Source organism: Panicum virgatum, chromosome 8K (genome assembly GCF_016808335.1).
Source record: "Panicum virgatum strain AP13 chromosome 8K, P.virgatum_v5, whole genome shotgun sequence".
Lineage (NCBI taxonomy): Eukaryota > Viridiplantae > Streptophyta > Magnoliopsida > Poales > Poaceae > Panicum > Panicum virgatum.
Window position 1 is genome coordinate 1356916 of NC_053143.1, and position 22040 is coordinate 1378955.

General features: G+C 45.4%; 1 protein-coding gene and 1 pseudogene across 2 annotated transcripts; one reads left to right on the forward strand and one right to left on the reverse strand.

Annotated features, from left to right (window-relative positions):
- Positions 1 to 451: 451 nt before the first annotated feature.
- Positions 452 to 13298, reverse strand: LOC120643459 (annotated as a pseudogene).
- Positions 13299 to 13504: 206 nt separating this feature from the next.
- LOC120643458 (F-box/FBD/LRR-repeat protein At1g13570-like) lies at positions 13505 to 17544 on the forward strand. 2 transcript variants are annotated; one of them, XM_039919817.1, is made up of 5 exons: positions 13505 to 13900; positions 15028 to 15119; positions 15751 to 16593; positions 16678 to 16836; positions 16933 to 17544. In XM_039919817.1, exons 1-5 carry the CDS (start codon positions 13783 to 13785, stop codon positions 17341 to 17343), a joined length of 1623 nt encoding a protein of 540 aa, XP_039775751.1. In that variant the 5' UTR covers positions 13505 to 13782; the 3' UTR covers positions 17344 to 17544. The 2 variants fall into 2 exon arrangements, with proteins under 2 accessions (XP_039775751.1, XP_039775752.1); XM_039919818.1 differs by having other exon boundaries at positions 13505 to 13855.
- The last annotated feature ends 4496 nt before the right edge of the window (positions 17545 to 22040 follow it).

A 22040-nucleotide genomic window follows, 5' to 3' on the forward strand; every position in this document is an offset into this window, starting at 1 on the left:
GTGCATGTTTAGCATATAAGATATATGCCAATGAAAATTTTTGTATTTCACAGACCTTTCAATTTTGTTTTGCAACAATCGATATTTTGGAACAGTAGAATCAGTCTTTGCAATGAAATGATCGTCTTGCAAAGACTAGTTTTTACTGATATATATCTTGAGTTTGCACACAAGATTATGCGTCAGTTTGTCATCAACTCAGTGTTAACATGTCATGAAAAGTGCATGTATAAACTACACTTACAGTCAGGTACTCATGGTTAGCTACAGTACAATAGTAGTATTGACTACTTGACATAGTGTTGCCGCATAAACTCTTATCCATCACGTGCCACTACACAAGTGACTACTTTCTAAAATTGTCAGTTAAAGGTGACACCAGGAAACATCTCAACCATCAGGGCCAGTGTAAACCCTTTAGTCATCTGATGCCCTGCTGACAAGAGATGTTTCAAGATAGGAACCCTCCCCCAGGCATGCTGCCTGGCCCCTGCGGCGCAATCTTCCCTTGCATCATCTGCACTGCCTGATTGTGGCCCTGCATGAACTGCTGCCCCATTCCTGTGCCCACCATCTGGGGCTGCTGCTGGGGCTGCATCTGTTACTGCTGATGCTGCATTTGCTGCATATGTTGCTGGAGTGGCATCTGCTGCTGCTGGTGTTGCATCGGTTGCATCTGCTGCGGCTGCTGGTGTTGCATTGGTTGCATCTGCTGAGGCTGCTGCTGGTGATGTTGCATCGGTTGCATCTGCGGCTGCTGCTGCTGCATCTGTGTCTGCTGTTGTTGCATCGGCTGCATCTGCTGCTGCTGCTGTTGCTAGAGTGGCAACTGCTGCTGCTGAAGTGGAAGGCCTTGCTGCTGCATATGCATGTGTTGCTGTTGCAGCAGCTGCTGCATATGCATGTGTTGCTGTTGCAGCAGCTGCTGCTGTAACTGTTGTTGTTGTTGCTATAGCTGCTGCTGCTGCATTGGTGGTTGCTGAGTTGATACCTGAGGTTTGAACACCACCATGTCCTGGACAAAAAAAGGCAATCTTTCAGCAAATGCAGATAATTATGTTGAAGTATATATATTTTTAACTACAATCAAGATTACTCCAGGGAAGAGCATGCCAATCAGTCGACCTGCTTTGTCAGACATTGATAGCAGCAGAGTTTGCGATGGTAACTGTATCACAGCACACTGAAATTGAGGACCAATTGGGATTAGAACTGTACACAGTAACTGCCAGAAAACTAAGTCTTTCAAGACGGCAGGAGATGAACCGCAGCAGAATCACAAAGGTACTAAAAGATTAGAACCAGCCACACAATAACTGCCAGAAAACAAAGTCTTTGAGACGACAGTAGATGAACCACAGCAGAATCACAAACATACTAAAAGATTAGAACCAGGCACTGACCAGCTTCTTTTCTTGTAGTTGTCCAAGAAACCCATGCTGATTTAAAGTCCGGAATACTAGAAAGTCTGCCTTGCCAACATATTGTCTGCAGAATGACCACAGAAATGTGTCACTCATGGCATATTACAAGAAAATGTGACAATTAGATAAATCGACATCGGAAAGAATTAAGTTCAGAAACAAACTTGTTCATATGCTCTTGTACTATGAGGCGAACAATCTGCATAGTTTCTGGCCAGTCTGCTACAAGTTTGCATACATAGAAGGTAGGGCTTTCAGTCTCCTAGTTAGTCAGGAAGCATGCACGATTTGAAGCACAATTTGAAAGTAGCAACAATGGGTTACATTGGAGAAAAAGATTGATCTTTATTATACCCATAGAACACATCAAGCAAATTGTACATGGCATAAGCATCAATAGAATATAAAGACCCAAAAAAGAACAATTCTAGTGCAACTCATTTCTTTTCAGACGAGGACAACAATGACATCAACTAAGAACAATAACTCCTGATCCGTGATAGTAATCAACAGAAAACACTAATGAAATAGAGATTCAAGAAAATACAAGGATTATTGCAATAATTCAAACACTTACGTTTCGGACGCTATTCCGCTCCTATAACCCTGTCAGACAGAGAAAGGGTGAGAAATATCAACAAGAAAAAAGAGCTAATTTTTTTACACCAAGTTTAAGCAACCATGTTATAGATTCAGGAGTTTATCTAAACAAATTCCTCCATTTTTTACAAAAATGATGCTGAATTGTGTAAATCTGAATTGGTCGGCGTCAAGTATTCCAAATCGGAGGTAGTACTCTATATCAATGAGCTTAGCAAGAAAATGGGTCAAGATAACACAAGAGTTAACTGAATGAGCATAGAAGTGTCACCATATCTCAGGAGTAATTCATTCAGCTAGTAATACTGCAGATTAAAAAAACTACTGGAAGGTTTAATAATTTTTACAAATAATGTACAATTTTTGGGAGTTCAATAATGCAAATAGAGACTTACTTCAAGTTTACAAATAAATACAGGCTGTCCCTGCCTCTGTCCAGATAAGGTCCCCTGAAATATAGATAGACAGCAAACATAAATAATTTATCAATGTTACAGAATTTGCAGTTTTGTTTGTGTGTGGGGGGAGTGGGTGGGTGGGGTGCGGGCGCAAGGATTTTACCTCCCAGATTTTGACATACTTTGGTGGTGCATGTTGGCCATTGGGATGCTGCCCAATAGGCATATTCATGGCTGAATTGTTAGTCACACCTAGGGAATTGACTCCAGTCTGCTGGGCCATCCCCGGTGTCGGCATCATTGCAGGTGCTGAAGAGATAGCAGTAGACCCAAGGCCACCCATCACATTTTGGTTTGCACCAATTCCACCTTGGCCACCCATCACATTTTGGTTTACACCAATTCCACCTTGTCCTAATTGTGATCCAGCCATCAAGCCTCCTTGTGCCACAGGTTGCACTGATTGACCCAATAGTTGCAGTAGAAATGCCTCCAACTCCAACTGATTGACGGCCAATCATTGGTCCATTCACTGGAAATATTCGATGGAATTAGCCATCATGTCAAGGTATGCAATAACATGGATTAACAGGCAAAAGCAAATCGCAATATTAGGTGGATCAACTCATCATAATTCCATTTCTATAAGAAGATTACAAATGAACTCCTGAAACTGACAAATATGACTAACAGTGTTTTATGGCACATAGCAACTTATAATACTAAAAAATTACTCTATGGAACAAATAATGCAGCCACTTAACAAGAATTCATATGCACAGTAGTAGTACATTTACATATCAGTACATATACATTAAATTAATGTGTGTAAGCCTCACAATATATCAATCTCATGTTAATTATGACAAACTCCTTCAAACAACTACTACCTATATGCAATTCAGATGTGACTGATTTAAAAAAAGATCGACATCTCAGAACGAAACACAAGTATTGCCAGTTAACACCTTTAGGATATGTGACCATCTCTGTCCTATAATGGTGCTTGAGCAAAACATTTGCCCAAACTGACAGAAATATATTCCAGTGATACAAACTGCTAGAAATATAGTGATCAACTTCTATGTTTAGTGTATTCATTTTTGCAATTACAGGATAAAACATATTTCAACTCACCAAACTGAAGGTAGATTTCACTGTGCAACAAGAAATCACACTATATCAGCGCCAAATGTGATCCAATTTTTTATGTGTTCTCACTAGTATAAAGCATCACAAGCACAATCCTTTGAGCCTTTTGCACAACAAAGGTACTCTTTACACAAAACTAGATCATGTAATAGCATATTCAAAACCCTTGTCTGCTGCAAAATAGTCGGCCATATTCATTATTACTTTTTCTGCCATATGTTAGGAATGCCGGCCAAATTGACACATCAAGAATAAATTCACTTGGGTAATTTTTCCTCAGTCAAATTGAAACTAGTATTCGTTAAACCAATTCTCACTAAACTAGGTGAAAATACCTAAACCTCTTTTATAAAACTTTCCCAACATCCCTTCTGCGCACAGATATCACATCAACAACATTTCCTTTCTATAAGGGGAAGAACCAAAAACATAACTTATTGAAAAAAGTATGCCTAACATTAACATCTTTTCAACCTGAGGAATTGGCATTTGAAGTTGGTCCTGACATTGTAACTGCAGGTGCAGTGTCCATCTTCGTTATGGTTTGATTTGGGGCCATGTTCCCATGTAAAGGACGACTTAGAGCAGTCCGCGCCTCCATGAAATTCTCAGATAGAAGAACAAGGAAGTGTGGGTTTTTTGCATGATCGACTGATGGATCAGCAGCTCGAGGATTTCGCTTGCCCTGTAGCAGAATATGGAGTAAGGATCATGTCCATGCTCATCACAATTGTTGAAGGCCTTACAAGGTCCAATTGTATCACATAAGTTTAAAGGAATAGTCAATGTCAACTAGGAAAATCAGAGTTGGTGAAAGGTCATAACTTACAATTTTAGCTAGTATACTTGTTGTGGACGCCTTTGTAGGCATCCAGTACCAGCGCCGGAGAAAGGGCAGTTCGGCTGGCCCTTCATCTAGTGGATAGAGTTTGTTACTATTTTTAGTAGATTTGTTTCAGAAATTACTAGAGTTTGTTATGGAAAATTGTAATCTCCGTGCTATATAAGAGACACGGCTGGACTCTTCAAGCCAGGCAATAAAATAGATTCAATCTACTCAGAGCCTCCTAGGGAGGGCGAGTTATCGAGTCTTACGATTGCCAAACGATCTGCTACATCATCTGGTATCAATCCTCTTGATCCTGCGCCTACTTCTTTCCTGTGTCTCCACGTCTTCCCACCGCCGCCGCCATCCTTCTCGCTGTGCACCTACGCATCGCCATCGCCACCTCGACGATGGGCGACGCACTCTCCGCCACCGACTTCAAGACCAGCATGGACAAGATCTTGGCCGAGATCACTTCGGTCCGGGATGAAATCACCACGATCAAGGGCGAACAGAGCCGCCTCACCGTCGCCGTCAATCGTCTACAGTCCGACAAGCTCGCGTCCGGACATCCCGGCGAGAAGAACGACGACAAAGACGACGACATGCAGAAGCCTCCACCTCTTCCGCCTCCGCCAACCCACAAGCTGCGTTTTCCCAAGTACGACGGCGCCGAGGATCCGATCGGATGGCTTCATAAGTGTGAGCAATTCTTCCGGGCGCACCGCACGACGGAAGATGAGAAGGTCCTCACGGCCTCCTACTACATGGAAGGCACGGCTCAGCAGTGGTACTACCGCCTCGAGCGCAACCGCGGCGTGCCGACGTGGCCACAGTTCGTCGATTTCGTCAACCGTCGCTTTGGGCCGCCTGTGCGCAGCAACCCCTTGGGCGAGCTAGCGCACCTCCGCCGCACGGGCTCGGTCTCGGAGTACCAGGACCAGTTCCTGCTTCTGCTCGCCCGTTGTGACAACGTCTCCGAGCGCCAACAAGTCGATCTCTTCACCGCCGGCCTCCGCAATCCACTGCGCATGGACGTCGAGTTGCAGCGGCCGGAGACTCTGGAGGACGCCATGAGTCTCGCCCGCTCCTTCGAACGCCGGCTACAGATCGACGACGACGACGTCCAGGAGGCTGTGCGGGGACCAGCGCGGTCAGCCCCCCCACCGCGGTCTCCCTCGACGCCCTCTCCCAGCGCCGCGCACCTCCGGCACCAACGGCCCGCGCCCTCCACCGACGACGCCGTCCGCTCCCGCGCGGCCGCCACCGAAGCCCGGCGCTCGCTTCACGCGCCTGACGCCGCAGGAGATGGCTCAGAGACGCATCGACAGCCTCTGCTTCAACTGCCCCGAGAAGTTCACCCCAGGCCACATCGACAAGTGCACCATGAAGGGCATCTACCTCATGGAACTTGATGATAGCGCGCCAATGGACGCCGCCGCCACGGACGAAGACCTCGGAATCTCCCTGCACGCGCTCACGGGCATCAAGACGGCGGACACAATGCACCTCGCTACAACTCTCGCCGGCTCCACCGTGCGTGCCCTGATCGACTCGGGCTCCACGCACTCCTTCATCTCCACCAAGGTGGCCGACCGGCTCGGCATCAGCTACTCGCCACGCCCCGGCCTATCGGTCGGTGTGGCTAACGGCGACCGCGTCCAGTGCGCCGGCCTCTGCTCTGCGGTGTCCCTCTCCATCGGGCACGAGCAATTCGTCGTCGACCTCTACGTCCTTCCACTCGAGGAGTACGACGTCGTGCTCGGGTGCCAGTGGCTGAGGACTCTCGGTCCTATTCTCTGGGACTTCGAGCGCCGCTCCATGACGTTCTGGCGCGACGGCCAGCGCGTTCAGTGGCTGGGATCGTCCTCGACACTACTGCCGCGCGTGAACGCGCTGTCCCCCGTCGACCTCCTGGCGCTCCTCATCGCCGAGTTCGCCGACGTCTTCGAGGAACCTGTGCAGCTCCCACCGCAGCGCCGCCTGGACCACAGGATTCACCTCCTGCCTGGAACGGCCCCGGTGGCCGTGCGTCCATACCGTTACCCCCAGCTCCTCAAGGACGAGATCGAGCGTCAATGTGCTGAGATGCTCAAGCAGGGCATCATCCGCAGGAGCACCTCCGCATTCTCCTCGCCGGTCCTCCTCGTCCGCAAGAGGGACGGCTCTTGGCGTTTCTGCATCGACTACAGGGCGCTGAATGCGAGCACCGTCCGCGACATGTTCCCGATCCCCATCGTCGACGAGCTGCTGGACGAGCTCAAGGGGGCGATGTTCTTCACCAAGCTTGATCTGCGTAGCGGCTATCATCAAGTCCGCATGCACGTCGACGACATCCACAAGACGGCGTTTCGCACTCACCATGGCCACTTCGAATTCTTGGTGATGGCGTTTGGGCTCACGAACGCTCCGTCAACTTTCCAGGCGTTGATGAATGAGGTTCTGAGTCCGTTCCTTCGTCAATTCGTGCTTGTGTTTTTTGACGATATTTTGATTTACAGTCGCACATGGGCCGAGCACTTGAGTCACATCCGCCAGGTCCTCGCTGTATTGCGCGAGCACTCCCTCTTCCTCAAGAAATCCAAGTGCTGCTTTGCAGAACGCAGCGTGTCATATCTCGGCCACATCATATCATCCACGGGTGTCGCAATGGACCCCTCCAAGATCGAAGCTGTCCAGGACTGGCCCCAGCCACGCTCGGTCAAGGCGCTGCGCGGCTTCCTTGGCCTCACCGGCTACTACCGGCGCTTCATCAAGGATTACGGCACCATCGCTGCTCCATTGACGGCCTTGCTCAAGCGCGAGGCCTTTTTGTGGTCGCCGGCCGCTACTGAGGCGTTCCTGGCGCTCAAGGCGGCCCTCACCTCCGGGCCAACCCTGGCCCTGCCGGACTTCTCCGCCCGGTTCATCGTCGACTGCGATGCATCCGGCACAGGTGTCGGTGCGGTTCTTCACCAAGGCGCCGCCCCGATCGCCTTCTTCAGCCGCGCCATGGCGCCCCACCATGCCAAGTTGGCCGCCTACGAGCGCGAGCTGATCGGCCTCGTCAAGGCGGTCAAGCATTGGCGTCCCTACCTCTGGGCGCGCCCGTTCACCGTCCGCACGGACCACTTCGCGCTGAAATACTTGCTGGATCAACGGCTATCGACCATTCCGCAGCACACTTGGGTCAGCAAGCTCTTCGGCTATGACTTTGCGGTGGAGTTCAAGCCGGGGCGCCAGAACGCTGCCGCCGACGCGCTCTCGCGTCGTGACGAGTCGGTGGTGTTCCCGGCCTCCTGCGCCATCTCCCGCCCGGATATCGAGCTATTCGAGGACTTCAGACGAGAGGCGTCTACCCTGCCAGAGCTCGTCGCCAAGCGGGCGGAAATCGAACGCGGCGACGCGGGTGCTTCCTGGAGAATGACCGATGGCTTCGTCATGCACAGAGGGCGAATCTTTGTGCCGGCGTCCTCCTCCCTCTGGCCGAGCATCCTCGCCACGGCCCATGGTGTGGGTCATGAGGGTGTTCAGAAGACCCTGCACCGGCTGCGCGCCTCGTTCTACAACCCCGGCGCCAACCGTCTGGTGCGCGACTACGTCCACGGCTGCGCCACCTGCCAGCGCAACAAGACCGAACATCTGCATCCCGCCGGTCTCCTCCAGCCTCTTCCGGTGCCCACAGCGGTATGGCAGGATATCGCACTCGACTTCGTGGAAGGATTCCCTCGCGTCGGCGGCAAGTCGGTCGTCCTCACCGTCGTCGACAGGTTCTCCAAATATGCGCACTTCATCGCCCTCGGCCACCCCTACTCGGCGACCTCGGTGGCGCGTGCCTTCTTCGACCAGATCGTGCGCCTCCACGGCATTCCATGTTCCATCGTCAGCGATCGGGATCCCGTCATCACCAGCGCATTCTGGACGGAGTTGTTCCACCTCTCTGGCGTCGAGCTTCGTCTCAGCTCTGCATTTCACCCGCAGACCGATGGGCAATCCGAGGTGACCAACCGCATCTTGGGCGTGTACCTTCGCTGTTTAGCGGGCGATCGGCCGCGTTCTTGGCTTCGCTGGCTTCCCTGGACGGAATTCTGCTACAACTCTTCGTACCAGACAGCGCTGAGGGCGACACCGTTTGAGGTCGTCTATGGTCGCCCCCCGCCGACCATGGCCTCGTATCAGCCAGGAGTGGCCCGCGTCACTGCCTTGGACAAGCAGCTCAAGGAGCGGGACGTGTTCCTGCAGGAGATCCGGGATCGTCTCCTCGCCGCCCAAGTCACCATGAAGCAATACTATGATAAAGGGCATCGTGACGTTGCCTTGCAGGTTGGTGATTGGGCCTGGTTGCGTCTTCATCACCGCTCTGCAGCCGGCATCTCCGACAAGTCTTCTGGCAAGCTGGCCCCGAAATACTACGGGCCATACTTGGTGCTTGAGCGCATAGGTGATGTTGCTTACCGCCTGCAGCTTCCTCCCCGGTCCAAGATTCATAATGTCTTCCATATCGTCTTTCTCAAGAAGCATCAAGGTGATCCTCCTCCAGCAATCGTGCCCTTGCCGCCGGTGATTCATGGACGTGTCGTGCCTACACCAGCATCGGTCAAGCGAGCTCGCCTTAACCGTGGCGTTTGGGAGCTCTGTGTTCGCTGGGTCGGTCAAAACGCATCAGATTCTACTTGGGAGAAGCTTGACGAATTCAGGGAGACGTACCCGGAATTTCAGCTCGAGGACGAGCTGTTTCGCGAGGAGGGGGGTAATGTTGTGGACGCCTTTGTAGGCATCCAGTACCAGCGCCGGAGAAAGGGCAGTTCGGCTGGCCCTTCATCTAGTGGATAGAGTTTGTTACTATTTTTAGTAGATTTGTTTCAGAAATTACTAGAGTTTGTTATGGAAAATTGTAATCTCCGTGCTATATAAGAGACACGGCTGGACTCTTCAAGCCAGGCAATAAAATAGATTCAATCTACTCAGAGCCTCCTAGGGAGGGCGAGTTATCGAGTCTTACGATTGCCAAACGATCTGCTACATCAATACTACTCCCTCCAGTCATTAATATATTATATTTTTAGTGTAATTTAGAACTAAAAAACATCATATATTAATGACCGGAGGGAGCAATGAATTTAATGCCTCCTCCGCTGTAATATAAACGTCACAAAAGCTTAGTCTAGACTTGATAATCAATTTCATTCAGTTTTTGAGACCATTTTTCACCAAAGACATTATCAGGGGACTATAAGTACTTGTGCACAGATGTGGGCATAGACATATTTTTTTTTTCCAAAAATCAATGTATTAACCACTCCCACATCCATGAAGTTAAAATGAGAAGTCAGATTGAAAGTACATTAAAGTGAGTGATATCGACGTATCGTACTCTAAAAGTATGTTTTTATTACTTGAATGTACTCCTTGGTTCTTTTTATTTGACATCCAAGAATCCATGCAGTCAAAAGTTCGTACAGTACATCAATAGGTTAATGAAAGAACTAAAAGAATCAGAGAAAGGGAATAGACGAAGGTTCAAGTCCAACACAAGTGACAAAATTACCGCATTATATATAGCCTTTAATGTCGGAACCTGTTTTGGAGATATCACTGACAATGAGACAGAGCACTGCATCCAAAATATTAAATAAAATAAACCAAATGTTACTGGCATTCCACTGAGAATTTGAGATACAGGAAATAAATAATAACAAGCTATGGCAGAACTTGTGCAGCACCTGAGCAAATGATTTCGCAACAGTCTCAGCATCAGCAATAGAAGGCTCTTTTGATGACTCAATGTTCTCTTTGTGATCAGTGCTTTGAGTAGGAAGACGATAGACAGGTGTAGGCAAAGGATATGGATTACTTGCCGTGACAAGTATGCAATGCTTTTGTGCTTCATGGTTTTGATGACTTTGGGTTGTTGTATTAGGACTGCCTTGAAGTATCTAGTTGCACATAAGAAAATGACCATTATGACATCAATAAAATTGTGGACATTGGACAGGAGCTAATTTAATGTTCCAATGAAAGAAAGATCAATGCTGTGTAACCAAAGATTTCATCACGTAAGTTTCATCCCTGCGAACAAAATGGCATGATGCCCTCCAAAAAATGCAGCAGACTATCATGCTTATTTCACTCCATTCTTATCTCTGGGTAATGCAAATATATTACCAGTAATAGTAATAACTAATTATTACTGATCCATACTATGGCTCCGTTATTTTGAGTAGCACTGTCTGCGGTCAGCTACGGCAGGTAGGATCAAAAGCAATCTGCTCCATTCATTTAAAGAATCAAATGTCTAGAGGCATCCGTAGCAAACCAGTTTTAGCGGAAAACAGATACACCACCGAAAAGAACGGTGCCTATATACACTAAGAAAAGAAAGGCAGTGTTTTGATCAAGGCATTTACTAAACTGTCCAGGATTCAAAACAGTGTGAACACAATATTCAAACTTTCTCAGTCAAATAATAGCCTGTGCAAATCATATTGTGGCCTATATTTGAAATAATCATCATTCGTGTGCAATATTATTCCCAACTACAAAAGTAATTAAACAACAATATTAGAAAAAAAAAACACCTGCAAGGAGAGCTACGAATCGATGTTTGTCGTCAAGTGGAACTATAAAACATCTTTATTCATAGAGAACTGGTTAACAACAAAACAAGGCAATGGAATCATAGGCAACAATGGCAAAAGAAAGCATATTGTGCTAACTGCAGGCATCATTCTCTCTTAACAACACAACTTGGAAGATACACAATGTTGAGATCTTATAAAGGGTGAAAGAAAAGTTCCTAACTGCTAATTTTTGGCCACGAGGAACTCATCATTTGCAACAAAATTTTAAACAGCGTCAACATGTCAATACCGTCAGTGCTTCAGCGAGACCTTCACAAGTAGAAGCTTCGCTAAATCCTCCACCACTGAATGATATTCCCGACAACCATGATAGGAAAGCATCGGTATCTTTCGTCCATCCACTGCGCTGCACACCAAAAGCTGCATTGGAAAATGATGTTAATAACTTACTACCTCCATCCCAAAAAGAATGTGATCCTAGCTTCATCCTAAGTCAAACAATTATAATTTTTGACCAAGTTTATATATAAAAAAAGGGGCAGCCCCAGTGCATGAGCTCCCGCTTGTGTAGGGTCCAGGATATTTATGGTGCCAAATAAGTATAATTCAATTCATCATGAAACATATTTTCATATTATACATTCTTGGTGCCATAAATTGTAATACTATTATTATCTATAATTTTGGCCAAACCTATGATAGTTTGACTTAGGCCAAAATTAGAATTGCATTCTTTTTGGGACAGATGTAGTACTTGTTTGATAGTGTAAATTAGCTGACATGGTGATGGACATGGACGAAATATAGGCATACCACTGTAAGGTCCATGGGTATGAAAAACAACTAAGGCAAGCTCAGGTGGTGCTCCTGCAAGCTTCTGCACACATGAAGAACAAGTTATACATTGACACAATTCTTGGAATAGCATACACAAACTGAGAACACATACAATTAACAAATCATTAGGACAGAATTACCTGCCCTGGCAGTTCACTTGCACAGAAGTTCCTGCACATATTTGAATTTCCTCCACAAATAAGTCACTCCACAAATAAGTCAAAAAAAGTAAAAATCACATAGCAGAGTCGTGTGAAAAATGAATTATGACATGTTGTTTAAACGCTACTCACTAGTCAACTGTGTTCGTCGTGCCGGCCATTTAATCTATATCATCACATTTAATCTGTTTTTAGCCCATATAATCAGCCATGTAGTCTGACTATTCGCTAAACAAAGGGTGACCGAATGTTTAGCGTTTATGCTAACACTGTTCAAAACACTGACCAAGATTTTTGGTATGCCAATCAGATTATTATTTTTTTAAAAAAAATGTGTATAGTTGTGACAAGACAGAAGATTGAAGGCATGGGTACTACAGATAAATAAAATAGATGATAACTCCACAAGGGAAGTTCCAAAAAATGGTTTGCAAAGCCAACAACCTGCTAGTGGTAGGTAACACCCTTCTACCTAGCTCCTAAATCCTAATAGTCACTTGGTCTGTCTGATCGCCAGTTAGTAACTCGGTGCTCCAGCGTATTAATTTATTTATTAAACACTAGCAAAAGAGATCATTCCCTCCTTTCCGACAAGCAATGATCAACAAACCAAATCAGGAATCATCAAACAATCCAACCCCAATCTCTGGAAGCTTAATTTGTTTTAGAATTTCCCCAAAAGCTTAAAATAGTCCTCACAGGTTCCCACGATATGATCCAGCGATAGAGACGGCGAACACTCTGGGCGACTGGCCTCCCCCCTGAACCCTAGCAAAGAGGCAACAAGAAATTTCCCCACAAGCACCTCCGCATCCAAGCCTCCCCGCTTGTCTCGCGCACTAGAATCTGAAGCATGAGCTATGCCGGGAACAGAACAGAACAGGACAGAAAAGGGGCATACCGCACGATCTTCTCGACGTAGTCCGCCACAATGGTGGACCAGTAGGGCCCCATCGCCGCCGTCCCCTCGACGGCAACCACCAGCTGCCTCTCCACGGCCGTCATCTGCCGCCCTCTGCTTCCATTCCCCTCCCCGTTCCCCTCCCTGCCTCCCTTTCACAGCCGCCGCCCCTGCTCCCGTCCCCCGTCCCCCGCCGCCGCCGCTAGCCAGCCCGCGCCAGCGCAGCAGCGCTCCTCCAAGCCGCCGCCGCCAGCCCGCTCCTCCAAGCGGCGGCACCGCCAGCCCTCCCTCTAACGGGTCCCGCTCGGGCACTCGCCGAGACCCCGACGGCCCGACCCTGACCCCCGCCGCCGCCGCTGCAAGCCAGCCCGCTCCTCCAAGCCGCCGCCGCCAGCCCGCTCGCCGGCGTCCGCTCCTCCAAGCCGCCGCCGCCAGCCCGCTCGCCGGCGTCCGCTCCTCCAAGCTGCCGCCGCCAGCCCGCTCCGGCTCGGACGCGCGCCCGCCCCCCAGGCCCCCTGGAGGAGGCAAGCAGGGAGTGCCGGCGCCCCAGGAGGAGGCGAGCAGGGAGTGCCGGCGTCCGACGGCTCGAGCCCCGCGACCCGCATCCGCCGTCCGCCGGCCTGATCTCCAAGGTTCGCAGCGGGTTCGCGGGCGTACCCGCGGGTGACGGGTACGGGCGTAGCTTTCCACCCGTCGCGGGTCGCGGGTGCGGGTCTGTATCCTTCATACCTCGATTTACGCCCTTGGCAGCTCGAGTTCGAGTCGAAACCGAGAGCGCAGGCGACGCGGAATTGAGAGATTTAGAGAGACGAGAATAGAAGAGACTAGGAATTGAGAGATCTAAAGGATTGGATAGGGTAGATTAGAGGAGACACAAGCACACAAAGACTCGCCGCGCCCACGCAGACCGAGGCAGTTGTGTCATGGGGATGCTGTCGCTAAATCACCTCATGCTCAAGCAGAAGCGGTGGAGCCGCCGGCGAACCCAAGCTCTCACGCTCAAGCAGAAGCGGTGGAGCCGCCGGCGAACCCAACCTCGCAGTAAGTCGTCTCCTAGTCCCCTCGACCTCTCTGTTATTCTTCTCTTTGAAATCTATTGTAAGCTTTGCGTAGTATTGCTCCATTGCCCTAGGTATGCGCTTCCTCGTAGAAAAAGATTAGCCTTTTATAGTGGTTCATGTTTACTCACATTACTTCATGGGGTAATCTGTCCTTTGGAGGGAGAACCAAACTTTACATCTACATTGATCTATACTAAGCAACGAAACACCAAGGTTGCCCCTTTTTTCTAGGACTTAGAGCCATGCTCTTTTTTGGGTTAATCAGATACACACCACTATAAAATGTCACGGTTTTTAGATCTGTCATTACTATTCACGATGTTAGGCTAGGCTCACCAGGATGCCCATCCACTGTTCCAACTACCACCCTCTCTGTCTACAGCGCCGCACAGTGTTGAGCGCTCTTTTTTAGGCACACAGGATATTATACAGGTGCCTGAAAATACTTCACAATCAAGGCGAACTAACAGTATCAAGGCGAGCTAACAGTATCATACGTGGTGAAACCGTTACCATGCGTTAAAGTTATTTGGTATTGGAGTTCAAGGATTAAGAGGAGAGTCTCATGATAGTTCAAAGGTCAAAAATGGGCTTACTCCAAATGTTTATGACCTATGTAGTTTTTTTCTTGAATCAAAACAACTTTTTTATTAGATATATTTTATTACTACCTCCTCCTGATTACATATTTATATATGATGTCTGGACATATATTTTGTACTGCAGTTATTTTTTTAATCTGGACGTCCTATATTAGCGATTGGAGGGATTTGTTTGCAACAATTTTGTGGTAGAAACAAACTGGATTGTTCTGCTTCCATCCATATGCTTGCGTTGCTAAAGTTAGGGCATGTTTGGTGCTCGGGCGTGGGTTGCCTTGCGTCGCTGGCACAAGCCCTGATATCCTTGCCCATCCCGGCGAGCTAAAACGTCTCTCCGCCAGATTCTAGACAAAGCTTGCTCGCACGAACACCGAGATGCATCAGCAAAGCTACCAAATGCACAAGTTCATTGGCTATCCTCGATGGTCAAGGCAAAATAGTACTGAGCAAGGCTACCAAACAGCACCTTAATATCTGTCTGATTACCATGCATGGTGTGCTGCAGATGGATCTACTATTACTCTAGTACCACAGAAGGACTTGCTCTGCCAAGAAGGTGGTGAAAGATCCACATATTTGGGGCCAAACCTTCCTGAGGTATGTCATAACATGTTGATAATGAAAAGCTTATATTACAAGTAAAACATCTCTATGGTTGCTCTAAATGATGGGACTATACTAGCTACGTAAAAAATTGTGAACAGATCTTCTAGTATTTACTTTGTTGCTGCTGTGACAGTGAAGGCTAAGCTCTAGCCTCCTCTAGCTATAGAAAGATGAAAACATTACAGAAAATGCTATTTGAAATACACAGCCTGCATAAACATAGCCCCCCTATAGAAAAGATGAAGGCAAAAGATGAAACATATGGCGAAATATTGTCCTTCTGTAACCTGAAGCAGACTGTTTCAAATTTTTAATAGCTATCTTGGCAGCATTTTGGCACTCCTCGTTACAGTAGCTTCAACTAAACTGCTGCTTCATCTAACAACTTAATTAGCAAGGATTTGTTTCAGTCAAGAACTCAGTCATAGGTGGCCATTGCCTCTGTCAGCCATCCCTGCCCTCTGCCACTGTGTATCATTGTGATGCTGCACATTTGTGCAAACATGGAGAGATAACCTTGGAGCCTGGGATAGTATGCCCATGTAATCCCGTTGCTTAAAGACTGAAAAAATATGTTGCCTTTACAACTTCACTGTTACACTATTCTTTCATGCTTTTGCAGGATATCTGGTGCCGTATACTTTCCCTAATGTCACTACAAGATGCTGCTCAATCTGCCAGCATATCTCACACATTTTTACGTTCTTGGAGATGCTACCCCTATCTAAATTTCACTAAGGAAACACTGAAACAAAATGCAAGTGGAAAGGATTATATAGCAAGGCGTTTAATCATGACAGTTAACCAAATTCTTACAAATCACTCAGGCATCGGCGTGAAGACACTTAGGCTTTCTTTCCCTTATTATTGTGAAGTTGATGCTTGTCAACTTAATCGTTGGCTTCAGATTGCTATCACACCTGGGATTGAAGAAGTCACACTTTTTCTGCCTCCAAATTACAAGAAAAAATACAGCTTCCCGTGCTCGCTTTTATTTGGTGGGTGTGGAAACTCAATTAAATACATCCGCCTCACCGAGTGTGCCTTCCATCCCCCAGTTGGATTTGTTTGCTTGAGAAGCTTGACAAAGCTGCATTTGTATCAAGTGCGTATTACAGGTGATGAGTTAGGGTCTCTTGTTTCCAATTGTTTTGCTTTGGAGAAGTTGGAACTCAAATGTTGCGATCGGCTAATCTTCCTGAAAATACCATTGTGGCTAGAGCGGCTCAGCTTCCTTGTGGTGTCTGAGTGCTACAAGCTACAAGTTATAGAGAGCAAAGCTCCAAACCTCTTCACTTTTAGATTTTTTGGTGGCCCAGTACGCCTCTCGCTTGGAGAATCTTCACATGTGAAGAATCTAGATATTCAACTTGCTTATAGGCCTAACTCTCTTCTTTATGCTATTACCGAGCTTCCTTCTGCTGCGCCAAATCTTGAAACTCTTACAGTAACTTCGGTTAATGAGGTATACTCTAAAACTTCAGATTACCAGTGTTATGGCGTATAGTCATGCCCTGAAGTATTAGTAACCTGATGTATCTTAACGCAGATCGTTAATACACCTATGGCAGCTGACAAGTTTCTCAATCTGAAGTACTTAAGGATTCATCTTACTGGTTTTTCTAAGGCTTTTTGCCCAGACTATGACTATCTGTCTTTGGTTTCGTTTCTGGATGCTTCACCTACCTTGGAGACTTTCATCCTGAGTGTAAGTTGTTCTTCATGCAATTCCATCTTTTTTTAGAAAAAAAAAGCTTTTATATCTGTGGTTAATCTTAAGTGACATTAATCTTATCCTGTGCAGGTAAAGCAGAATGACATGAAGCATGATTCAGTTTTTGGGAATGCCTTGCATGTGGGGTCGATTCCTGCACACAAGCATAGCAGGCTTAGGAAGGTGCAGATCATTGGCTTCTGCTCTGCAAAGAGCATGGTTGAGCTCACTTGTCATATTCTCGAGAATGCAACATCCCTTGAAAGCCTTACATTGGACACCATATTTGATCAGTTTGATCAGGGTACAGTGGTTGAGCATGGCGATTGTAGGAGGCGTTGTGTCCAAAAATACAGTGGATGCGGTCTGATTTCAAGGGAGATGATATTGGAAGCACATGAAGCTCTCAGGGTTGTCAGTATATACATCATAGGAAGAGTACCCCCTGCAGTTCAGTTAAATGTTAGGGGGCCTTGCAGCCAGTGTCATAAGGTACCGTAGTTATCCTATAACGTTGTATTTGTTTCCAGCTTTGTTTTTAGGTTGACTCTTCCTTTTTGGTGCTCGTGAGGGTCGGGTCCAATAAAAACATATACATTACTGTATATGTTTTCATACTGCTAATTTTGGTTGTGACTGTGATTTTACATTCGTGTACTTTGTTTCTGAAGGTATTAGAATATTTCAATCTTGTCGTTTCTATGTGTCTGCAACAATTCAAGTGCGTTAGAGCATCTTTAGCAATTGCCTGTGCATCAAATCAAGGTCCTTTGGCCCTGTTTGCAACTCTCTCAGCAGTCAGCAGTTTCTTCTACATGCAACTACAAAAATAAGCAGGAAGGCTGCTCTTGTGGCTGCTAGCAACAGCGCTTCCCACGCTTATCTCTACCTAATCTCCATTTCTCTAATATTAAAGTAAATAAATAATAATATTAAAATAACACATACCTCACGGGTGGGACCGATTATGCATTTTTTCATCCGTGCGTCCCTTGCTATCTACAGTATATATCATGGATCCATGTGTGGTTAAATTTCTTGTCTAATTATCATCTCCGGTGTCCGCTGCGCTATGACTTCACCATGGCGCCCCCTTGCATGCCCTCATAAATTCAGCCGCGGCCCCTGCAACGCCTGCTTCCCTTCCGATCCGTGCGTTCTGTATTCATCGCCATGTTTGACGACGCTGAATCATATAACAAGCGGAAGGGGACAAGATGCTGGAGAGGACACCGAGGCATATGGGATCTGAGCCTGCACGGCATTAGATGAGAACGAACCAGTGGTACATACTCCCTCCGGGTCCAAATTAAGTCTTCCTGTTCGCTTGAGCTGAAAAGCGCTGAAAATACTGTTCCATGGCTGAATGATTGTGAGAGGAAAACATTGTTCTACAGCTGAAAATAAGCTAAAAGTAGCTCAACCGAACAGTCCGAGTGTCGTTTTGGACAGCGAAACGGTCTCGAAGATGTATCTTTGACTAACATTTTCTACTAAAACATAAATGAACATTATAATAAATTTGTTTTTTTATAAAAGTGCTCTTTAAAAAAATCTAAACATGCGACTTTCAACTTTCAAAACTAAATAATTTATAAATTACTCACAATCAAAGTTTAAAATTTTTAACTTAGATCATGTCTAAAACGACACTTAATTATTTGGGACCCGGAGGAAGTAGCTGCCGAGCAGGCGGCGAGTATGCAGAATCGTCGAGCTCCACAAAAATGAAGATATGTGGCTACCCATATCATCAAAACTGCCAATCGACCTGCAACCTGCCCTCAGGTATGTGATGCACAGCCCGGTGAGCTCAAGTCTGGCACTAGTGGCGGTGCCCAAGGAGTTGTACATATATGCCACGGCATACCCTAAGAACACAAAACACTACTTATCCTAGTGGTTAGTCACCATTGCTTGGATCTGAAAGACCTGCCTTCAAATCCTGAGAAGGCTACTTTTGCTATCTTTTTTGCCCTGGCATACCCTTAGCATGGAAGCTGGGTCCGCCACTGCTGCCACGCGCAGTCGGTGAGTAGCCAACGAGCAAAGTTGTACCCAACCATTGTTTTGATATTTTTTCTATATTTTGCTTTGGCGTATTTTTTCCATATTAATTGATGTTACTTACCTAGCTAGTTTGGTCTAATAATGGCATGGAACTACGTTCGTCCTTCTATTTTTTTTACCATCATTTGTGTTCAGTTTATGGTCCATGCATTTGTGGTTATAAATGTGTTTTTCCTAACTACTAGACATGTTCTCATGATGAGTCGCTAAATACGTCCAGTCGTACATCATGAGCCGGGGCGGACGGGCCACTAGGGCCATGGCCCTAGTCTTTGGCCTGACAACAAGGTCATCACTCATCAGCAGTCTGACTCCGTCTTCAGAGCGCTCTCTCTATCTCTGCTCCGGCGCTCCGCGCACTTGGACCTGTGGTGCCTCTCGCACGGCCGCACGGGGCTCCAGATCAGCAGCTCTTGCCGGCTTGCCGCAGCTGCTTAGCTGGTTCAAGTTTCAATTATCTGAACAATTCAATCTGAAATCTATTTTAGCCCTTGTTTAGTTACAAAATTCAAAATTCCAAATCTATCGCATCGAACGGGAATCTTACATGCATGGAGTATTAAATCTAGACAAAATAAAAAACTAATTGCATAGTTAGCTTGTAAATCACGAGACGAATCTGATGAGCCTAATTAGATCATGATTAGACACTAAATTGATACAGTAACTGCTACAGTAACCATATGCTACTGACAGATTAGTTAGTCTTAATAAATTCGTCTCGAAGTTTACAGACGAGTTCTATAATTGGTCTATGTTTAATACTTTAAATGTGAAAATATTCCATTTCAAAAAGTTTACGGAGGTAACTAAACAAGGGCTTAATCTCTTATTCCATATGAACTTGTTTATATTTTACGTTACCCGGTGTTAGCTAGTGTTACGTGATAATGTTATAAAATAATAACTAATTCGGATTACCAATATAAACTTAAATCATTAATTTTAGTTTGTGTCCTTATGACCTTGTTTAATTTTTATTACCAACTTATTCATATGTTTTGACGCCAAATGTATTGTTGTTGTCCATGCCGATGAAGGCATGAGACGGACGCAGCTAAATTACGGCCGTAATTTAAATGTTCCGCACGGCCGTACCACTTTTGGCAAGTCAACACTCGATAGCATCCGTTCTTTCCACTTTTAGTAGCAAGCTGTTTTCTTTGTGCTTCGGAGGCAGAAAACACGAATATCATCAAGCATATACAAATACCAGGCATCTTTACAAACACACAGTATTGTTACATTTCTCCTCCGCTTCTTGACGTTCTAATTGGAATGGAGATACGCGAGTGGGTTCTTAATCTTAGAGATCAAACTCAGCTAAGGCTATCCTTTGGAGAGGAATGATACAATAACTCACCAATTCTACTGCTATATAGCATCACCACTAGTTTGGCACAGATCTGCATCACATTAGTAAGAATAAAATGGTTAGCAATGGATAGTGCAAACACAACATAACATTCCATATCTCTCCATGTGCCAAGTTTATCTAAAAATGGCCTAGATTGCCGGATCAGATAGGCCACAATTTCAGATATATACACCAGTGGAACTTCCTGTATAATGGTCGAGCATCGACCTAGTTTAGGACAACACACTAAATAACAAACAACTAGATAAACTAGCAATTATTCAGAGAGGTAGCGTTATGAACAACAAACTAGAGCAGCGCGTCACCTGAAACCAGCAATTTAGGACACCATGGCCACCATTCGACTTCTAAAAAAACACTAAACAAATTCTCAGTAATATTAGCCAAATGGTGCTTTGTGGCATAGCATTTAATATATCTATCCCACCACCCCGACTCTTCACATTAAATTTGCCTACTAGAAACATTGCATTGTCTAATCATAAACAAAATTTTGCCAAGTCAAAATAACATTTTTGCCTAACTGAATCAGAATATTATGGCAAATCAATTGGGAAATTATTTTGCCTAACTAAAACATTAAATTGCCTAGCCAATACAATACTTTGCCTAGTTAAAATAGCATTTTTGACTAATTAAGTCACAATATTATACCAAATTAATTGAAGAACTATTTTTCCTAAGTAAAACATTAACTATTCCTAAGTAAAACATTAACTATTCACATCATTTTACTCACATAGAGTATGGACTAAAAATACATACAGACTAAAGAGCTAGCTTATCTAAAGGCAATTGTAGACCTAGTACTAAAGGGAAACAATAAAAAAGGGAATATGAGATGCTAAAAAACCCCTACCAAATGAAATGCATTATTCTTCGATTTCAAAATCATATTATTGCCTAAACAAAATCATATTATTGCATAACTAAAACCATATGAGTGCCTAATGAAGTGTATCATTTTGTCTAATAAATAAACGTATTGTTTGGCACACAGTCATATCATAAAATTCATATTAACTGTAATACTAATTATTAGAATCCAATTGATTAGCATACATCAATAGTAAATCATACGAGATAGGGATAAAGTATTTTAGCTAGGTTATCAATAGCCCCAGTTAAGCTTTTCAGTTCTATTTGAGTCATCAAACTGAATGGAAGCTGCAGGTAAATAGAAGAACAAAGAAAGTACATCCTAAGGAAAAAACACTCCCATGATTGAACTATTCAGCATGTCATTTGGCCCACCACCACAGCAGCACTAGAGGTAGCAATCTTTCAGTTTGGTCACTGATAAAGAAATATGGTTCAATTGGATCTAAATTTTAAATAGCTAACAACGATGAACATGGAAATGCACTCTCTAATTTCAATGTTGATTGCATATAATGGTTAAATGGAAAATTATATAAAATTCCTCATTACTTTGACATTCTTTATATAACAATAATGTTGTACTAAATCAGCTAATTAGCTTGCCTAATTATAATCATACTATTGCTTAATGAAGTGGATTGTAGGGAACCAGAAAAAGTAACAGTTAAGTGCATGCAAAAAAAGAGAAAAGGCTAAGGTCTAAGGGGGTGAATGTTGAACCAAAGAGGAAGACAAATGCAGAATTTGCAGGTCACCAACTCATAATGATGCATGGTGTCTAGAAAAGAGGGGAAGGAAATCTAGAGCCAGCAGCTGCAATTGTTGGGCAGCTACAATAGTTTATGTATGATGGAACTGAATTAGCCAA